The following is an 18,982-nucleotide window of genomic DNA, read 5'->3' on the forward strand; positions in this document are numbered from 1 at the left end:
GCCTAGCGTTCTTTTCGTTATTTATTTCATAGTTCACCCATGCAGATAATGCATGATACAGACTCGTCCTGTTTTTGCTGTAAGAAACCCCGCTTAGTTTATTCACATCACCATCTGTGCAACTTTGTTGGAAGAAATTGCGCTACTGCTTCAGCAATCTCAATCTTCCAGTCCATTTGAAATTGGACTGGACACAGAACACAAGTATTTTTCATAAACCATTACTCGGTCTTAGGTAATGTTCCGTCAGGATCTTGAAACGAACTTGTTATCGCCAGTAAAGATATTATATCTTTAAACAAGTGATAACGTCTCATGTGCTACTTTTAAGAATTGAAACATATCAGTCCACTACTTGATGGTGGGGTCAAAGGTCTGTATCCCTTGTTATCAGTTCACTGGCTTCGAATTCCTGAAAGATGGTTATGCATTTATGGTCAATTGACAATTGAATATGGTAATCCACTAGCTCTTGTCAACTGCCTCTATGCCTTAATCTTTAGTGTGTTATTGCATTAAATCGCCATTCAAACAAACATGAGTCCTAATACGCAAGGCTATGAGATTATATGTCATAACCTTTCCATTACAACTGTAGACACAATTTTTCTTTGAAGAATAGAGGAAGGGTCACATTTGGATGGTTTGTCATCATTTTAGTGGAATTGTTTGTGGAAACACATGCACCATGCACCAAATTTTGTTTACAAAACCTATCGTGCATTTCTGAGACGAAATTCCGCAAAGTACTTCCAAGTATTTAAGCCTTGCAGCAGACCCAATTCTCCAATATCAGAAACTTCAATGGGAAAACTTGTGGAACACCTAGTATCTGGCTTCGCCCTTGCCAGCCTTGGTTTCTGGCATGCCTTCAACACAGTCAGAGCCTGCTATGCAAATGACTCTTCTAAATTTACAGCAAGGTTTTGGTACCCATTTAGGAGTCCAATTTGCAAACTTAAAAATCTGGAGCTCATACTTGTCTTGTCTTTCTCCATCTTGGCAATTTTCATGCAAATCTTGGACTTTCCTCCTCTACACCTTTCTTTCAAACATGAGAATTTTGAGCATGCAACTATGTTCCTTCACCTTGCCATTTTTTCTGGTTTCAATCTTCTTGCAGAGCTAAGTCATTTGCCTGAGACCCTATCTGGCGTCTCCGGCATACTTGCAGCCTCTGTTTTTGCTCAAGAGCTTTTCTTGCTCCATTACCACTCAACTGATCACATTGGACTTGAGGGTCATTACCATGGGCTTTTGCAGCTCATAGTATTGGTGTCACTGTTCGCTGCATTGGTTGTAACTTCTTGTCCTTCTAGTTTCCCTGCAGCACTAGTTCTTTCGGTTTCAGTCATATTACAAGGATGCTGGTTCATCGTTATGGGATTCATGTTGTGGGTTCCTAAGTTCATTCCACAAGGATGTGTGGCGCAGTTAAGTGATGCCAGCAGCAGCATCATGCAAGGAGCGGTCGTCTGTGAGACTCAAGAAGCTAGTTTCAGGGCAAGAGCACTGGCTAACTTGCAGCTCAGTTGGATGCTTTCTGCAGTTTTGATCTTTGTCACGGGGATTTTGCTTGGATTTTCCAGAGCTTTTGCACCTAGAGGACCATCAACTGACTATAAGCAATTACAAACTAGAGCCACGGATATACCCTTACCAATTACGGAATTCAAGCAAACTTGGCCACGAGAAGTGAGAACTTGACTGACTACTCAAGTCTGGCAAATTAGTTGCCAATTAAAGGGCCTTCGATGAACTTGGGAGTCCATGTAGTGTTTGGATTCCGAGGAATGATGTATATAAGAATAAGTGATTTTGGAGCGTTAAGCTATCGTTTGCCCTCGATGTATTCCTGTCAAGACTGGTTTCAGTATACTGATGGATTGAAAACTTCGTGCAAACTTAGACTAATAATCGATATACTTTCAAGAGAAGTGCCTTAGACAGCTACTCTTGGTCAAAGTTCGTTAGGTTTTCGTCCCTAGATGAAAATAGTTTGTGGACTGTATCCATGGTTTGACATCGTGGGTTGAGGCCGCGTCGCGGTCTCGGTTGTTCCACATCCATCGCGGCATATCGATTGAATATCGGGTGATACGCACATTATAGCACATGAAAATTTCCAAAATTTTTGAAAAAATTACTAAAATTAGAAAATATTAAAAAAAAGATACAATTTTGAAAAATATCCGAGTCAATTTCGAATTGACTCGGATATATCGGTCGATATCATGCATCACAAATTCGAATAGGCCAATATCGGCCGAATCAAAGCAAGTCGTTGCGGATATGATAATATTACAGCGATTGACATCGTAACAGTCCCCTCCATTCCAGTTACCACTCGACCGATACTTATCGGTATCGGCCGATATTACGAAACATGACTGTATCAAGAAGAAAGATTATGATTGTCAAAACACGGAAAGGACCAAAAAAAAAAAAAGTTAAAATAACAAAACTAGGTCCAAGTTATGAAGATGTTGAGGGTGACTGCGTGGGTGGGTAGATGGGTTGGTCTAGGGCCGCCTAAAGTAATTTCAAGAAATGCGTTCCCATTGAATAGTTAATTAATTTCATCGTTTCAAGTTTTCATCACCCTCATGTCTCGAGATCCATGATACTTGCTTAGTCTCCATAATAAGTGAGCAGTACTACCTTTATCACTGACGAAGCATGTTCTCCTCCAGTAGGTTACAAGCAATCTAATTCTAAAGTAAGCTCAAGAGAACAAAGCAGTTACTCTGACCCCCATCCAATGAGCTGCATGCGAGATCCTTGTGGAGAAAATTCACAAAGCATTTACCTATTTACTTTCTGGATAAGAACTGCACGAACATCAGAATTCTGCAGCACCCGTTGTCCTGAAGTCCCACTTGAATCATGACTCGGTTATCATCCAGAATCAGATGCCTGTGCCCAGTTGTGGTGTTTAGCTTGTTGGGGTGCCTGATCACGATCCGGTTATACTCCATAACGAGCCAACCCTTTGTGCCTGGTGCAAAAATTCAAATGCCTAACACCTATCTTTCCCAATTTGGTGAGCTCGTAGATGTGGAGGAACTGGAACACCCACCCTTATCGAAAGGGCAAGACACGCAAACTACAAGCCTGGTTGATGAGTTTCTTGACAAGGGCTCCCAGATCAGGAGTTTTTTCTTTCCTGATAAGAGAAACGCTATCGATCCGGGGGAAGGGAGTGATAGGAATTACTATTATCCAGGAAGAATTTGGCTAGACACGGATGGGAATCCAATCCAAGCTCATGGAGGCGGGATTTTGTACGATGAGAGATCAAGGAGGTACTACTGGTATGGTGAGTACAAGGATGGTCCAACCTACCGTGCTCCTGGGAAGGGCGTGGCCAGGGTGGATGTCATTGGAGTTGGATGCTATTCTTCCAAGGATTTGTGGACTTGGAAGAATGAGGGCATTGTGCTGAAAGCAGAAGAAAAGAACGAGACTCATGATCTACACAAGTCCAAAGTTCTAGAGAGGCCTAAAGTGATTTACAATGAGAAGACAGGTAAATATGTAATGTGGATGCACATTGATGATGCTAACTACACTAAAGCCTCAGTTGGAATTGCTATCAGCAGTTCTCCAACTGGTCCATTTGTTTATCTTTATAGCAAGAGTCCTCACGGATTCGATAGCAGGGACATGACAATTTTCAAAGATGGAGATGGTATAGCATACCTGTTTTACTCTTCTCTGCACAATAGACAAACTCATATTGGTCCCCTCAGTAAAGATTATCTTGATGTTACAAATTCTATGACCAAGGTTTTAGTCGGACAGCACAGAGAAGCGCATGCTGTGTTTAAACACCAAAGCAACTACTACATGATCACATCAGGCTGTAGTGGCTGGGCACCCAATGAGGCACTGGTTCATGTGGCTGAATCAATTATGGGGCCATGGGAGGCCATTGGAAACCCTTGCTTTGGAGCAAACAAAGTTTTTCGGGTCAACACATTCTTTGCTCAGAGTACATTTGTACTTCCCATGCCAGGGGGACCTCCGGGGTCATTTGTTTTTATGGCTGATCGTTGGAAGCCAGATGACTTGCGCGATTCAAGATATTTATGGCTGCCTCTAATTGTGGAGGAAGAAGCATACCAACAGCTGCCTCTTGTTAGTCCTATAAGGCCCAAAGTATCAATCTTTTGGCATGCAAAATGGATGATACCTTACAGAGGAATTCGTGAGAACTCACGATGAGGTTTTTCATGCCAATAAATCATTGAGCAACATAACAAGGTTTAATGTGTCTTTATCCAACTACAGGCACAAGGTAGCTCAATCATGTGTACACTTTATCTAACCGGGATACAAAGGAAACGGAAATAACAGAGCCAATATGCTAGCTCCATCGCAAAATGTTCTGCTCTGGGCAAGATGTCTATTAATTTCTTTAGCTTGTAGTTTTGCAGTTTAGTATCTGTTGTACGAAGCAAGATAATTCTTGATAAATAGTATCCAAGATGTAGAAGCCTGCATTGTTCCCAGGAAAAGCAGCATAAAATCCTTCAGTTGGTTGCCAAAATTTCATCCCTCATCAGTTAATGTGCGAGGTAAAAAGGTGATTGGAAAATGTGTTCACAGAAAACGTAAAAATTTTTCTATAAAAAATCACAATCCAAATAAGAAGGTTCACAAGCAGTTGAGGAAAATAAATAAATAAATAATTGTTTTTTGTGTCATAAGTTGGCAGGTCTGAGCTTGAAGAGTTTCACGAGTAAACTTGGTGTCAAGCGTTAAACCAGAATAGGGAGCCACAAATAAATGGATGACTGAGATGATGAATGTCTAGCTTTTGGCAATAGAAAGGATAAATGTTGATCAACGCAGTGTCTCAAGAAGTTTCCAACAGAAACGAATTGTACAAATTTGGTTCACTTGTCCAAATTAACTCAATTCTACATCCAGAATAGAATTAGGCAAAAAAGAACAGAAACCTTGATGAAAAACATCTTCTTTAACCAACTAAATTTTGTAATTTCTTATTCGGACTCTTCAACGGAGGTTTCGATTCGAAGAAGAACAAATCCCACAGCTACTCCAATAAGAACTAGGACTTGAATGATAGCAGCAATCCTAAATATCTCATCAGCAGCATTGCAGGTTGAAGAGAGAGCTCCGCCACCTCTGCCTTTGCTCTGTGAAGGACAACTCAATGAGCCAACAATCTTGGCAAAGGATTGTTCAGTGCTAACAGGAAGGCCTAATGAGACAACATTGTTGTGAGCCTTAAGGCCACCAAATGAGTTCAACCCACTAATATAGGTGACTTTGGTCCTCCTTAGGGAGGTTCTTCCTGAGCCAGGAATAGCTGCAGCCTTAATCGTGGCCGGAGATAGTGTAGCTGTGGCTATCGCCATTGCTTCCTGACCAACAACCTATGGAATGAGAAAGATGCAACAATTATGCAAAAGGGGTACCTGACTACCTTAAAATACAGATACGTGTTTCTTTTGGACTTGATAGGGTGATCAAGTTACCTTGTTCGAAATGATCGGTGCAGAGCTCTAAGTTTGCTAAAATGCAGAGATAAAGAATGAGTGAGCAAGTGAGACTTTCTACGGAGAGAAATGAAATGAAGTGGATAAGATGGTCAGCCAATGGTTGGCTGAAAAAAGGATCGGATGAGATTTCTTTGAATGGTAAAAGCGTTAGCTTTGATAGGGGCCAAGAAAAGTGTGGGCTTTTGAGGACTTAGAAGACCATTTCTGTCATCTCTGAATTAACAAGCACAGTAACTACTTATTATCAAAGTTCAGTGATGATTTCTCCAAATAACACAAAATAGCAGAAGCCTGTTTTCAGAAATTATTCAATCTGGCTATGAATGTCACTCAAAATATCTAGGGTAAAGGGAAGTTCAAAAGTAGGAATCTTATTTGTATGACCTTCCGAATCAGAAAACTGATTGAAAACAAACCAAAAACAATAGCAAGTAGGAATGAACCTTAACACCACATCTCCTCTTCGCAAAACAATGCCTCGAACTAGGCAAACAAGTTCTCAACTAATAAGGAGGTCAGCAATCCGAAGATTTATTTTTTCTAGTATATCAATGTATCATGAAGCCCGAATCCGTTTAGGACTGGGTATCTATAAAATTGTTAGGGCAATTGCATTGTACAGTTTAGGATTCAAATGGGTTCAATCTGAATTTGAAGAGATGGAATTGATTGCATGTTACAACCTCAAAAAATTTGCTCCTCTTTGGATGGATGATGTTGTGGTGGTTTTATTCCCAGTTCCCACCTGTGACTATGATCATCGATTCGGTTTCTTCTTCTTGGTTAATGCATCTGTATCCTGATTCAAGAATCGGAATTGGCCTTCCTCATTCGAAATCAGGTAGAGATCATATCAAGCATTTTAGAATGCAGTAGATTGCTCGAAAAAAAGGGTAGAAAGAAACCTGTTAAAAGAAGGTGCAGCGGATTGAGAATCACAGGGCTTGATCACAATATTGAACATGCTAAACTTCCAAAATCACAAACTCGAAAATAATTCTATTTCAACTGATATCCGTATAAATACACTCAACAAACAATAAAACCAATTCTCACCATCAAGCTACATATATGGCCTCCCTATTTCCTCCATTTCACGGGAAAAAAAAATACAACTCTAACGAAATTATCATTGCCGCCCAACAAATATACCTTAACGACAATTGAGCCAATAGGAAAATGACAAAAATCTTAGGGAAAAAAAGAAAAGGAATCAAATTTCGCTCTCCGGGAGATTTTCAAGTGACGGCAACCGGCTGTCGCTTGGGAGGTTCGATATTCTTATTCTTGCGATTGGAATCGGCGAAATCTTCCGTATTATAGATGACGGTGATGTAAAGAGAACAGCTAGGGCACCGAGCGATTTCTTCGCCCAAACGGAGTTCTTCCTTGGTGATCTGGAAGAGGTCTCCGCAGGGGCAGGGATACGTGAAGGCCTGGAGCTTCTCGTTCCATTCCATGTCCTCAATCTCTACGTCGTCGTACGACATCTGATCTCTCGCTGATTTCAAGTTCTGGACTATAGCTGCTTCTCTGAACAGAGTTAGGGTTTTGCGCAGCCTCGCTCAGGTTGTTGCCCGGCTGGTGGAGGTGGCGTCTATTAAAGTTAGGGCTCCTTGAGCCGCCTTCCACGAATTGAGCAAATCAGGGTCTTAAAAGGATTATCTGAATTTTAGAATACCAAATAACTCCCAAAGCAGAGGAGGAAAAAAAGTGCAGGACACTTAAATCAACAGATTTTATGTAGTCTGCGATCCTATTTTATACAATAGGAAATACAAATTGTTTTTCCAATCCGCACAACCATTATTCAATGTTCAACCAATGTAAGGCTCCTAATAGTACATAGAAATTAACTCCTAGTACCATATTGGATTACCAATCAGTAATATATGATAAAGATGTTCACCGGGATGACCATTTAGAACGGAGGTCGGTGATCATCTCCACTAGCACACACAACAGGTTTCTAAATATCAGAACAAATGTATCCAGCTAGTCCAATCTTTGAATTTACAAAACTACAGCAATGTTTTAAAACCCGGACCGTCAAGCGAACTGGTGAAGTGAAAGGGTCGAGGTTCAACCGGTCAGACCGGTTCAATCCCGGTTCAATAAATAAATAAATAATATATATATATATATATATATATCCTAATTTGCATCTCCTGTTAGTGATTTGGCACTGCTAAGATGGAAATCCAGATTCTGAAGTAATTCTACTCTAGATTTGGCACTGCAAAGATTCTGAAGTAATTCTACCCTAGGATAGAATTTATATTCTAACATTCTTGGTTACACCTGGCAGCTTTTGGTTGCTTCTCTAGTATTCAGACTCCTTGTACATGTTTGGTAGTAGACAGCAGTCTTAATATGTAGACATAATAGTTTTCCAACTGTAGGTTGTGCATAATTTAATGAGCTCTAATTAGTCAACAATAGATTTGGTTGTTTACCTTTCAGAAACAGGAGGTCACGGAATGATTTAGTAGCAAGAGCCTAGCAAGGGACTTATATTATTTAATAAGTGGAGTAGCATTTGAGCTTCTGTGAAATACACTAATGGTGGATTGTAGAAAAGATGATTTGAAGAATATAAACCAAAAGGACAGAAACCGGATATATTTAAACATTTTGTCTTATAGACAGAAGCAGAAAAAGCTTTGGCTAAAGAAAGAAAAGAACCTTGCTGTACAGAAAATCAAATTCTGGTTCATCATAGAATCTTTGTGTCACTGCACTTTGGTTAATAAAGTTTTCTAATTATAGGATTAAGTGTTTACCTATAACAGCTAAAGATTGAAAGACTGGCAACTATGATAAATGGTAGTATGAGATTATTATTGAAAGAGTCATGGTTATTATATCTATGTTAACCTGTTATATTAACCTGACAAGACAAACAGACAAACAAGAAGATTTGTTCAACAACTGAAAAACATGTTTTGGAAGCTTCTGTCAAATTCTCACTTCACTTCACCAAGTAACCAAACGTGTCAAAAATTCATCCCAATTCGCCAAATGGAAGTACTTGAAGCAAGGGAAACTTTCTACATGCTTCAATATCAAATTATAATACAACTCCACAATGACATGGTTATCAATTACTGAATTAAGTGACAGAAGGGACCATATGTTAGGCTGTCCAACTGAAAGACCGAGGACTTTTTTTTTCTTTTTTTTAATCCAGTTTTCAGATAATACCAAAAGAAAAAGACTTTTACTGAGGCCGTTGGTGGAATTTAGCAGTGAAGTACTGGGAATTTAGCAGTTTAGTACCAACATCTGATACCTGACCACCAATTAATTGATATTTTTGATTGTCGGCCAAAAACATTAACAGGGAGTCTACCTCCCAATTAAGTTCCGGTTTCACCAGCGGCGCAACTCAACAACAGGGCAACCAAATTATCTACCGAGTCAAAAAAAAATGAAAATTGCAGGACAAACAGACTGACAGCTTATCTAATTTGAGGACAAACCAAAAAAAAATTGATTTAGGCTGATCAACTTATAATATAATCATTTAGCCGCTGCTGCAATGACAAGTTAATAAGGATCATATGCCCAAAAATTACAGCAGTACATATACATTATATAGAGGGCTGAGGGGACGGAAGGACAACCAAAACCCAGTAATCAACAACGAAGGAAAAAAAAAGGGAAAAAGGATAAACAAACCTGGTATAAGCTGAGATAAACAAACCTGGTATAAGCTGAGATGGGTAGCAGCTGAGAAATGAAGCGGCGGCGAAGATGAATTGAGTTGAAGAGAAACCGGCGAAGGGGACGGAAGAGGGCCGAGGGGACGGAAGGCTATGAACCGGCGAAGGCTACAAACCCAGTAACCAAACGTGAAGCGGCGAAGATGAAAGGAAAAAAAAGGGAAAAAGGGACAACCAAAACCCAGCTGAGATGAATTGATGGGTAGCAGCTGAGAAACGAGAATCGAAACAAATGAATTGAGCTGAAGCGGCGGCGAAGACTGAAGCGGCGAAGCGAAGAGTGTCGTGAAGGCTGAAGACTGAAGACTGAAGAGTGAACTGATGATTGAAGAAGTGAAGATTAGGTTTAGACAATTGCGGTCAAAATTGAAAATTCAGTCAAAAATTGGAGAACCGCGGTTCACGGGTTGAACCGGTCTTAACGGTTTTTTGCAATTTTGACCGGTTCTTGGTCCAGGTCAACAAAGGCTATGAACCGGACCGGACACACGCCCGATTTGCGATCGAACCGGCCGGTCCGATTCGGGTTTGAAAACATTGAACTACAGCATACAACTTTGATACTCCACAAAAGAAGAGAAGTCTCAACACTATTATTAAGCACACTTGACATCTCTTTAGCTCAGGAAATTTTTTGATGCAGGATCCAGCACACATGCAAGCAAACTTTTATATTCTGCCTGGTTTGGGACAAATCTGATTAGACAAAAAAAATTTTGAATTATTTAAATTTCACATTAATAGTTGTCCAGTTGGGAAGACGGAGGAGCCAAGGAGTAATCATTTGAAATTCTTTGTTTTTGCAACCTTAAATTTAAATTAGGTTTTAAATAGGAAACTTTATGTTATCATCTTAACAACTAACATACAAACCTTAAGAGAGGCCATAAAAGATTCATAATGATTTAAAAATTGTAAACTACCTTAGAGGCCAGATAATTTCCTTGCATATGAAATTTCACCTTTAAGTCGATCTCTTTATTCCTGTTGAAACTTTTGGGATAATCAAAGCACTTCAACCAAATGTATAGCCTACAAATCTGATGCACGAGACATGAACGCAAATATTAAGAGCTACAATAAGTTTGAAAAATACTGCTGTCTTATGAAGTGTCGAGTAGTTTAATTGAACATGCAAAAAGTAAGGAAAGTTTCTTTATTATAAAAAAGGGCATGTCATTAAACATCCTATGTATTTTTTATATCTTTTGAGAGGTTAATAGCAAAATGAATCTTCCATAGTAAGGAAAGATGAAAACAAAAGTGAAGCCATACAAAAATACTAAGGTGCCATTTTGTTAGTGTAGAGAGAAAATTGTTGAAAAAACTTAGTGTCACAAATCCCACTCAAACCTCCCAAATATAGATAAAAATCATAGAACAACAAAGAAGCATGCCAAGAACCATAGAGTACCAGGAGTTAGTAATTGCTCTTAAAAAATAATTGATCCTCTAAAATATTTCAAACAGTAATATCATCAACATAACATTCTTACTTATCCTCTTTGGCAGTTGCTCATTGTCAAGATCAAATGTAAAGGTATCTCTTTTGAAGAATATCTATCAGTTGAAGTTGAGGCCATGCATTTCCTTAGATATGAATGAAGGCATAAACTTTTGATAGCCACCAACAAACATCAACATTTTTTGTCTTTTGTTCAAGCAACCTCACAATTCAATGCATGTTTGATGCTAGAAAAGTTCTACACCATTATGAAATAAAGCCAATGAAAGCAGGAAAAAATTTAAAATGCCCAAAGACATACCAAGATATTCAAAGCAAAGGAACCATTTTGCAGCTAGACAGATGAAAGATAAGCCTGAAAACTGAATACTTGATTAGCTGCTATTCAGAGCCTCTACAAACACAGAAGCAATAGTGCAAGTAGTTAATATCACTCCACACTTATAACTGCAACTACTACTAAGTCTACTATTACTTCAGCTAGAGAACTAAAGAAGGAATTTTGTTTGTCCCTCCAAGGATAAGATCAATCAAGTGGATTTGCATATATCCCACAACTGTGAAGACATAGGTCAGAGGCGGCATATCCATCCTATCATACGAGTCAATAGCTCCAAGAAGCACATCGGAATCTCACAATCATTGGCGCTCTTTAACAATGATGCATAGGGCACGAAAACAAAAAAATATGGAATAACTAAAACATTAAGCTTGGCAGTGAGGCGTTTTCATAGTAAAATGCATTGCTAGTTCGCCCATAAATAGAATAACTAATTAGTAGCGCTAATTAAAAAGCACCTTGTCAATGTAAAAGCCCCGGTAGAGTGCTTGGTTTTTACACTTTTTTTTTTCAGAAAAACACCAATAAATCTTCATCTTTCTCCATGTTTCTATAATTATTTGCACAAAACTTATTGTATCTTTGGAGCAAATTAAAGAATCACAGGAACAAACAAAATTTGGCCAAAAATGACAAATTAGCAAAGTCTGATATCAAAGCAAACCTTTTTTGTTGTTCGTAATCCAAGCAACACAAATGTATCCATTGATTAGCAAATTAAATTAGAGACTAAAAGAAACTCATAACCTGGCAGCAACTTCTGAGGATTTGCAGTGAAGTTCATTACTTGGACCGTGTACAATGAGCAAAAAAGAACAACAAAATAATTCTGACAATGTAGCGGGAAGCGAAGAAACCAAAGGCAGGGAAAATAGTGACAATGGAAGACATGAGACTAACCAGAATCATCTTCTTGGACTCGGAAACAGTCTGCAATCACAAAAAAATAGGTCAAGTTCAGATAAGGAGAAAACAACATGAACAAAAAATTTAATGAAAGAAAAATCTCAAAATATTTAGATTCAAAACCTAAAGTGATTTCAGATTTGTCTCTCCTACTTCCTCATCACATAGATAGATAGAAGAAGAGGAGGATTTTGACCCAAAAAAATAAAGACAAGAGAGAAGAAGAGGAGAGAATCTTCGAGCAATTCTTTTTTCCCCGTTACCGTTTGTTCTCGGCTAGATAGGGAGATTAAAATGATGAAGCAGCCGTCCGGTTCGAATGTCCCTTTGATGGTCAGTTCAGTTGGCTAGGTGTTGGGTCTGGGTGTTGGGTCCAGGAGGGGGTTGGGTGTTGGGTCCAAGAGGTCAGTTTTGAACTCCTTCATGGACCATTTAAACTCGTTCAGTTATGGTGGTTTCATTCCCAGTTCCCACCTCAAAAAATGGGTTCAATCTGAATTTGAATAGATGGAATTGATTGCATGTTACAGCCTCAAAAAATTTGCTCTCCTCTTTCGTTGGATGATGCTATGGTAGTTTTATTCCCAGTTCCCACCTGTGACTATAATTATCGATTCGGTTTCTTCTTCTTAGTTAATGCATCTGTACCCTGATTCAAGAATCAGAATTGGTCTTCCTCATTCGAAATCAAGTAGAGATCATATCAAGCATTTTAGAATGCAGTAGATTGCTCGAAAAAAGGGGTAGAAAGAAACCTGTTAAAAAAGGTGCAGCAGATTGAGAATCATAGGGCTTGATCACAATATTGAACATGCTAAACTTCCAAAATCACAAACTCGAAAATAATTCTATTTCAATTGATATCCGTAAAAATACACTCATCAGACAATAAAACCAATTCTCACCATCAAGCTACAATAAATATATATAGGCCAATAGGAAAATGACAAAAATCTTAGGGAAAAAAAAGAAAAGGAATCAAAATTCGCTCCCCGGGAGATTTTCAAGCGACGGCAACCGGCTGTCGCTTGGGAGGTTCGATATTCTTATTCTTGCGATTGGAATCAGCGAAATCTTCCGTATTATAGATGACGGTGATGTAAAGAGAACAGCTAGGGCACCGAGCGATCTCTTCGCCCAGACGGAGTTCTTCCCTGGTGATCTGGAAGAGGTCTCCGCAGGGGCAGGGATACGTGAAGGCCTGGAGCTCCTTATTCCATTCCATGTCCTCAATCTCTACGTCGTCGTACGACATCTGATCTCTCGCTGTTTTCAAGTCCTGAACTATAGCTGCTTCTTTGAACAGAGTTAGGGTTTTGGGCAGCCTCGCTCAGGGGGTTGCCCGGCTGGCGGAGGTGGCGTCTATTAAAGTTAGGGCTCCTTGAGCCGCCTTCCACGAATTGAGCAAATCTGTCTTAAAGGATTATCTGGATTTATCGGATTAAGCGAGTGCAAGACGACAGCGTACGTTGCCAAACCATTTCAATATTATTATATTATAATCGTTATCAACACTAGGAATATTAACGGTAGGGTTGCAAACGAATCGAGCCGCTCGCGTCAATCTCGACTCGAGCTCGAGTTGAGTTCGAGTTGGTTTGAATCAAAATCGAACTCGAACTCGAACTCAAAATATTAAGCTCGTTAGGCTTGCGAGCTCGAGTATATATATATATATATTTTTTTTTATTTTAAGTATATATATATATTTTTATTTTAAATATATATATATTTTATATTTTTTATATTTTAATAGTAAAATTACATATATATCCTTAATATTTTATTATTTTATTAAGAAAAAAATATTATTTTATTTATTTTTTAAAAAATAAAATAATTATTTTTTATTTTTTTCGAGCTCGAGTTCAATGAAATTATGTCGAGACTCGACTCGATTAGGCCAAATCTCGACTCGACTCGGCTCGTTTGCAACCCTAATTAACGTGGTTGGTTTCAAAAGTTGAGCACCCAAAAAAAATTTGGAAAATTTGTCAAATTGGTCCCTAATATTTACACTAAAAACTTTTTTAGTTCCTAACATTTAAAATCAGCCAGAATAGTTCTTAACATATAAATTATGATATATTTTGGTCCTAATACTCGTATTTGCTCATTTCTCCGACTAAAAATAGCACACCTCTCTCATGTTTCAAGGGCAAAACTGGAAAACATAAGTTTTACTCAACTGGCTAGTCTGTTACACTGTGTAGCAATTTGTGCACCGAGAGAGACAAAGAGAGAGAGAGATTCATCAGCTAGCGGCAGAATCTTATCATCATCATGTCCCCAATTGTAATCAGCAATACAATTTCTCTTTCAAAGTTGATAAGATTACTGCTATCATCATTATCATCATCGACAATACCTACCCGATTTGAAATCTCCCAATCGATCCGTAATATCCCTCACATATGAAAACCTTTTCAGGATCAAAACAGCAATGGAAAAGGGAGATGGGCAGTGGCGCCAAGCAGAAGCAGCTACCCAAGTGGAAAATCCACTTTGAGAAATCCCCAAAGCAAAAAATCCAACCTCCTCTGGAATTCGTCTGCCCCATCCCGGCTCCCTCATGGTTGACCCGTTATTGTCTCCTCCGACCACTCCTTCGAGCGTAACTGCATCGATGCCTGCAGTCCCTCAACTTCAGGCCCACCCTCCCCGACAGCTCTGTTCCCGATTTCTCCACCCTCATCCCTAACCTCGCCCTCAAGTCCGCTGTTCTCAGCTGGTGCCATTTTACTCTCTTTACCCCTCCTCCCAAACCCTTCGATTTCTGCTCCGCTCATAACCTCATTCGTACCTTATTGCTCGCTTCCCGTTCCCAACAGAAGCCTAATCATCAATTATCAATGTTCTCTTCCTAAGAATCCGAGCTGACTCGAACGCCTAGTCAAGTTATCGCTAGCTCCGAGGAATCCATGACGGCCGCCGCTATCATCAGCAGGCCCACCACTCCTCTACCTTTAACCACCCGCCCCTCTTGTTGCTGCTCTTCTTCATCCTTCTCAGATATTGAGTCCTTGTATCACCCTAACTCCCTCGAAGAAGATGAGTTCGTGACCAAGCTCAGGAGCCCTCATGTGTTCGAGCAAGAGGAGACTCTGCTTTCCCTCCGGAAACTAACCCGGACCCAGGCCCTGGGTGAATCTCTGCACGGCGCGTCTACTCTCGGCTCTCCGGCCTCTAATCACCTCTAAATACGCTTCTGTTCAGGTGAACTCAATCGCCATTATGGTGAACCTATCCTTAGAGAGTCGAAGCAAGGTAAAGATCGTGAGACCAGAGATCGTCCCCAGTGGATCTGGGATTTGTGTTTTCCAGTTTTACCTTGAAAATATGCCCACGTGAGAGAGATGTGCTATTTTTAGTCAGAGAAATGAACAAATACGAGTATTAGGACCAAAATGAATCATAATTTATATGTTAAGGATTATTCTGACTGATTTTAAATGTTAGGGACTAAAAAAGTTTTTTGTGTAAATGTTAGGGACTAATTTGGCAAATTTTCCAAAAAAATTTTTTACTTTGCTGGATTTTGGCTAAAATAACTAAATTAGCCAGAATTTCAAAAAAAAAAAAAAGAAGAAAAGAAAGTTTTAGCCAAAAATAAAAACTTAGGGACTAATTGGCTAAATTTATTTTACTGAAAAAAGTTGATGGACTAAATATGGGATTTTGCTCTAATGCAATGTATAGAAGTTAAAAATGAAAATAAATAAATAAGGACTAAATTTTTATGTACTATTTTTTTATATATTTGCAGTTATGGATATTATATATTAGTAGAATGTATCTCATTATTAGAAAAAATAATAATAATAATTAATAAGAAACGACTTTTTGTACTAATTCCTCCCAGACGTAGATAAGCAGCCTTCCACCCTTCCACCCAATTTAGCATGAACAGACTTCAAATGGTCAGTAGCCGAAAACAATGCCTACAGAAACTGCCGACTTTTAGTTTTAAAATCACCCAGCAAATTGGCCTCAACTCCATCCCACTTTCACATGCTTCAATTCTCAAAGAACTCAAAGAATCAAAGCCCCTCCAACAAGTCCATGCCCACATAATTACCTCTGGCCTTTCTAGCAACATTTTTCTTTGCAACAGATTAATGAACTCGTATGCTTCTTGCGGACTTATAGATTGTGCACAGGACATATTTTCTGGAACTAAAAATAGGAATTTGGTTTCTTGGACAATTTTAATATCTGGGTTCACAAGAAATGATCTTCTCATTGACGCAATTAAGGCCTTCCATGAGATGATTTTGAATTATGTGAAGCCTAATGCAACTACAATTTCGAGTATTTTGCCCGCATTTGCAAAACTGGGGCTGACACGGATGGGCAAATCAGTCCATGGTTATTGGATTCGGCAGAGCTATGGAAGGAATGTGTTTGTCGAAACAGCTTTGGTTGATATGTATATGAAAATCCGGTGCATGAATTTTGCTAGACATATATTTGACAATATGCCTGAGAGAAATCTTGTTTCATGGAATTCTGTGATTTTGGGTTACTCCGATAATGGGTCTGGTGAAGAGGCATTTAACCTTTTTAACTGTATGAGAAGGAAAGGATATTCCATTGATGTGTTTACCATAATGAGCTTGATTTCAGCTTCTTTAGGTGTAGGGGATTTGAGTTTAGCAAGGGCGGTCCATGCCTTGACAATTAGAATCGGGTATGTCAGTGATCGACTTGTCATGAGTGCCTTCATGGATTTATATATAAAGACTGATGGTGTTGATGATGCTTATTGTATTTTTAATGAGATTTCAAAGAAGGATATAGTTGTTTGGACTGTAATGTTATCAGGGTTTTTGAGGAAAGGAAAATGGAACAGGAGTATAGAACATTTCAACGAGATGATCGCAGCAGAAAAATCAGCTTTAGATGCTGTTTCTTTGGTAAGCATCTTAGCAGGCTGCAGCAGTTCTGGAGCTCTTCAACAGGGTAGGCGGATACATGCAATGGTGATAAAAATTGGTTATCAAAGCGATATCTTTGTCGGATCAGCTGTCATAAACATGTATGCTAATTGTGCAGAAATTGGTGATGCAGAATGGTACTTTGGTTCTATGAAAGAGAAGGATGCGGCATGCTGGAATGCACTAATTTCTGGTTATAGCATGAATGGGTACGGTAATGATGCTATTGATCTCTTTTTGAAGATGAAGGGTTCTGGCATAAACCCTGATGAGTGGACGTTATTATCAGTCTTGTGTGCATGCAGTCACGCAGGGATGGTTGATCAAGGACTCCATATTTTTCACCATATGGCCGAGTTTTGGAACATAGTTCCCAATTCAAAGCACTATGCTTGTGTTATTGATCTTCTTGGCCGTGCGGGACTGTTAGATGATGCTTACCGAATGATTTGCAACATGCATCTGCCCCCGACTGTTGATGTTTATGGTGCCATGCTTAGTGCTTGTAGAGTTCATAGAAACATGGATATGGGAGTTGAGATAGCGCAGAAGCTCTCTGCGCTGAAGCCTAGTGATGTGGGGCACCATATATTGCTCTCCAACATGTACGTGTTGGCTGGAAATTTGGAGGCTGTAAAGCTGACAAGGACATCATTACGATTGACAAGACTAAAGAAGTATCCAGGTTTTAGTTCAATTGAGATCGATGGACAAATATACACATTTATGGCAAGTCAGAAAGATCATCCTCAATACCAGCATATCAGTGGGTTCCTGAAGGGCATAATCTTGAAAATTAAATCAGAAGGTTATGTTCCAGACAAAGAATGTGTACTTCAGGAGGTTTCGGATGATATGAGGGAGGATATTCTGTATCACCACAGTGAGAAGTTGGCCATTGCTCTTGGACTGTTGAAAACCAAACAAGGAACGGTCATACGGATAACCAAAAATCTTCGCACTTGCAATGATTGTCACTCCGCAAGCAAGATTATCTCTAAAGTTTTTGGAAGAGCTCTAATCATAAAAGATGCCAATCGGTTCCATGTTTTTGAAGAAGGAATCTGTGCATGCAAAGACTATTGGTGAGCCTCCTGGCAGAGAAATTACATTATAAGTTTAAGGTTCTGTATCTCGAATACCAAGTCATGCACTTTTATTTAATCCAAAAAAAAAAAAAAATCACGCGTTTTTTGACTGTCAAATTCCTTTGATTCAAACATCAATCTATCAAAGAAGTCCTCTCGTGTGGAATCTCTTGTTGTATTATAAGGACTCTGAAGTTTAAGAACAAAATATTAGTGGTCAGCGGAGGAAAGGTTACAGTAAGGAGAAATTACTGAAATTGATTGAGAATGAGTTCCATTAGTCAAAAATAAATAATTAATATATAAAAACCTAGAAACAGCTAACTGACTAAAAGAAGGTTATTCTCGGCTCTTCCGGAGAGAGTTTGGAACATGAACAAGAAGCAAAAGAATTTTTGGCTATATTTGAATTGAGGGATTCAACGAACGATTTAAAAAGAATCACTAAAATTTTTCTAATTATTTGGATTGTTTGGAAGGTATTTGAATTTATAATTAACCGATGATTTAAAAGCGTTCGAAACATTAAAATAATTGATGAATTACACATGCAAATGCCTCTTAAATAATCTAAACAGTTAAATTGATTTGAGAGGATTTCAAATTCCTCAATCCAAGAGAAGCCTTTGCGTGTGTGTGTGTGTGTGTGTGTTTGTTTTTTTTTTTTTTTTTTTGGGGTAAGCGAAGCCTTTGTGCTTGTTTCTTCAATGTTCATCGCATTTCTCTTATTTTTCTCCCAGAGAGTAATGTTCAAGAATTGGCCGAGATTTCTCCAAGAGTCAGTGAAGTAGTAAAGGACTTTTTATGGCTGCTCGCGCAGAGAACCGTTAGTGAGAAATTCCGCATCGACTACATTGCCACCAACTTCATTTCTTAACCAGTTAATACGCTAAATTTACTAGATAAAACTATTAGGATCTGACAGAAGCTAGTTAACTTGAAACCTGACAAAGGCTTTCCTTTAGCATTCTGCACGAAATTGACAATCTT

General features: G+C 38.9%; 6 protein-coding genes across 9 annotated transcripts; 3 read left to right on the forward strand and 3 right to left on the reverse strand.

Annotated features, from left to right (window-relative positions):
- Window positions 1-804: 804 nt before the first annotated feature.
- LOC113763804 lies at window positions 805-1,886 on the forward strand. The gene has a single exon (XM_027307748.1). The coding sequence runs from the start codon at window positions 805-807 to the stop codon at window positions 1,705-1,707; it is 903 nt and encodes a 300-aa protein (XP_027163549.1). The 3' UTR covers window positions 1,708-1,886.
- A 731-nt stretch (window positions 1,887-2,617) lies between these two features.
- On the forward strand, window positions 2,618-4,954 carry LOC113760982. Its single transcript, XM_027303764.1, has one exon. It carries the CDS (start codon window positions 2,887-2,889, stop codon window positions 4,225-4,227), a length of 1,341 nt encoding a protein of 446 aa, XP_027159565.1. The 5' UTR covers window positions 2,618-2,886; the 3' UTR covers window positions 4,228-4,954.
- Window positions 4,840-5,618, reverse strand: LOC113760983. Its single transcript, XM_027303765.1, has 2 exons — window positions 5,508-5,618; window positions 4,840-5,405 (listed from the first exon to the last, which is right to left on the reverse strand). The coding sequence occupies exon 2, from the start codon at window positions 5,385-5,387 to the stop codon at window positions 5,010-5,012; it is 378 nt and encodes a 125-aa protein (XP_027159566.1). The 5' UTR covers window positions 5,388-5,405; window positions 5,508-5,618; the 3' UTR covers window positions 4,840-5,009.
- Window positions 5,619-6,459: 841 nt separating this feature from the next.
- On the reverse strand, window positions 6,460-12,635 carry LOC113763805 (diphthamide biosynthesis protein 3-like). 4 transcript variants are annotated; one of them, XM_027307752.1, is made up of 4 exons: window positions 12,231-12,635; window positions 11,962-11,991; window positions 11,023-11,115; window positions 6,460-7,045 (listed from the first exon to the last, which is right to left on the reverse strand). In XM_027307752.1, exon 4 carries the CDS (start codon window positions 7,019-7,021, stop codon window positions 6,770-6,772), a length of 252 nt encoding a protein of 83 aa, XP_027163553.1. In that variant the 5' UTR covers window positions 7,022-7,045; window positions 11,023-11,115; window positions 11,962-11,991; window positions 12,231-12,635; the 3' UTR covers window positions 6,460-6,769. The 4 variants fall into 4 exon arrangements, with proteins under 4 accessions (XP_027163553.1, XP_027163552.1, XP_027163550.1 ...); XM_027307751.1 differs by lacking the exons at window positions 11,962-11,991; window positions 12,231-12,635 and adding an exon at window positions 10,219-10,296 and having other exon boundaries at window positions 11,023-11,070; XM_027307749.1 differs by lacking the exons at window positions 11,962-11,991; window positions 12,231-12,635 and adding an exon at window positions 10,180-10,296 and having other exon boundaries at window positions 11,023-11,070.
- Window positions 12,636-12,792: 157 nt separating this feature from the next.
- LOC113763806 (diphthamide biosynthesis protein 3-like) lies at window positions 12,793-13,362 on the reverse strand. The gene has a single exon (XM_027307753.1). The coding sequence runs from the start codon at window positions 13,220-13,222 to the stop codon at window positions 12,971-12,973; it is 252 nt and encodes an 83-aa protein (XP_027163554.1). The 5' UTR covers window positions 13,223-13,362; the 3' UTR covers window positions 12,793-12,970.
- Window positions 13,363-15,878: 2,516 nt separating this feature from the next.
- On the forward strand, window positions 15,879-18,067 carry LOC113763068 (pentatricopeptide repeat-containing protein At3g12770-like). Its single transcript, XM_027306761.1, has one exon. It carries the CDS (start codon window positions 15,885-15,887, stop codon window positions 17,991-17,993), a length of 2,109 nt encoding a protein of 702 aa, XP_027162562.1. The 5' UTR covers window positions 15,879-15,884; the 3' UTR covers window positions 17,994-18,067.
- Window positions 18,068-18,982: the final 915 nt, after the last annotated feature.

Source organism: Coffea eugenioides, chromosome 2, assembly GCF_003713205.1.
Source record: "Coffea eugenioides isolate CCC68of chromosome 2, Ceug_1.0, whole genome shotgun sequence".
NCBI classification, from domain to species: domain Eukaryota; kingdom Viridiplantae; phylum Streptophyta; class Magnoliopsida; order Gentianales; family Rubiaceae; genus Coffea; species Coffea eugenioides.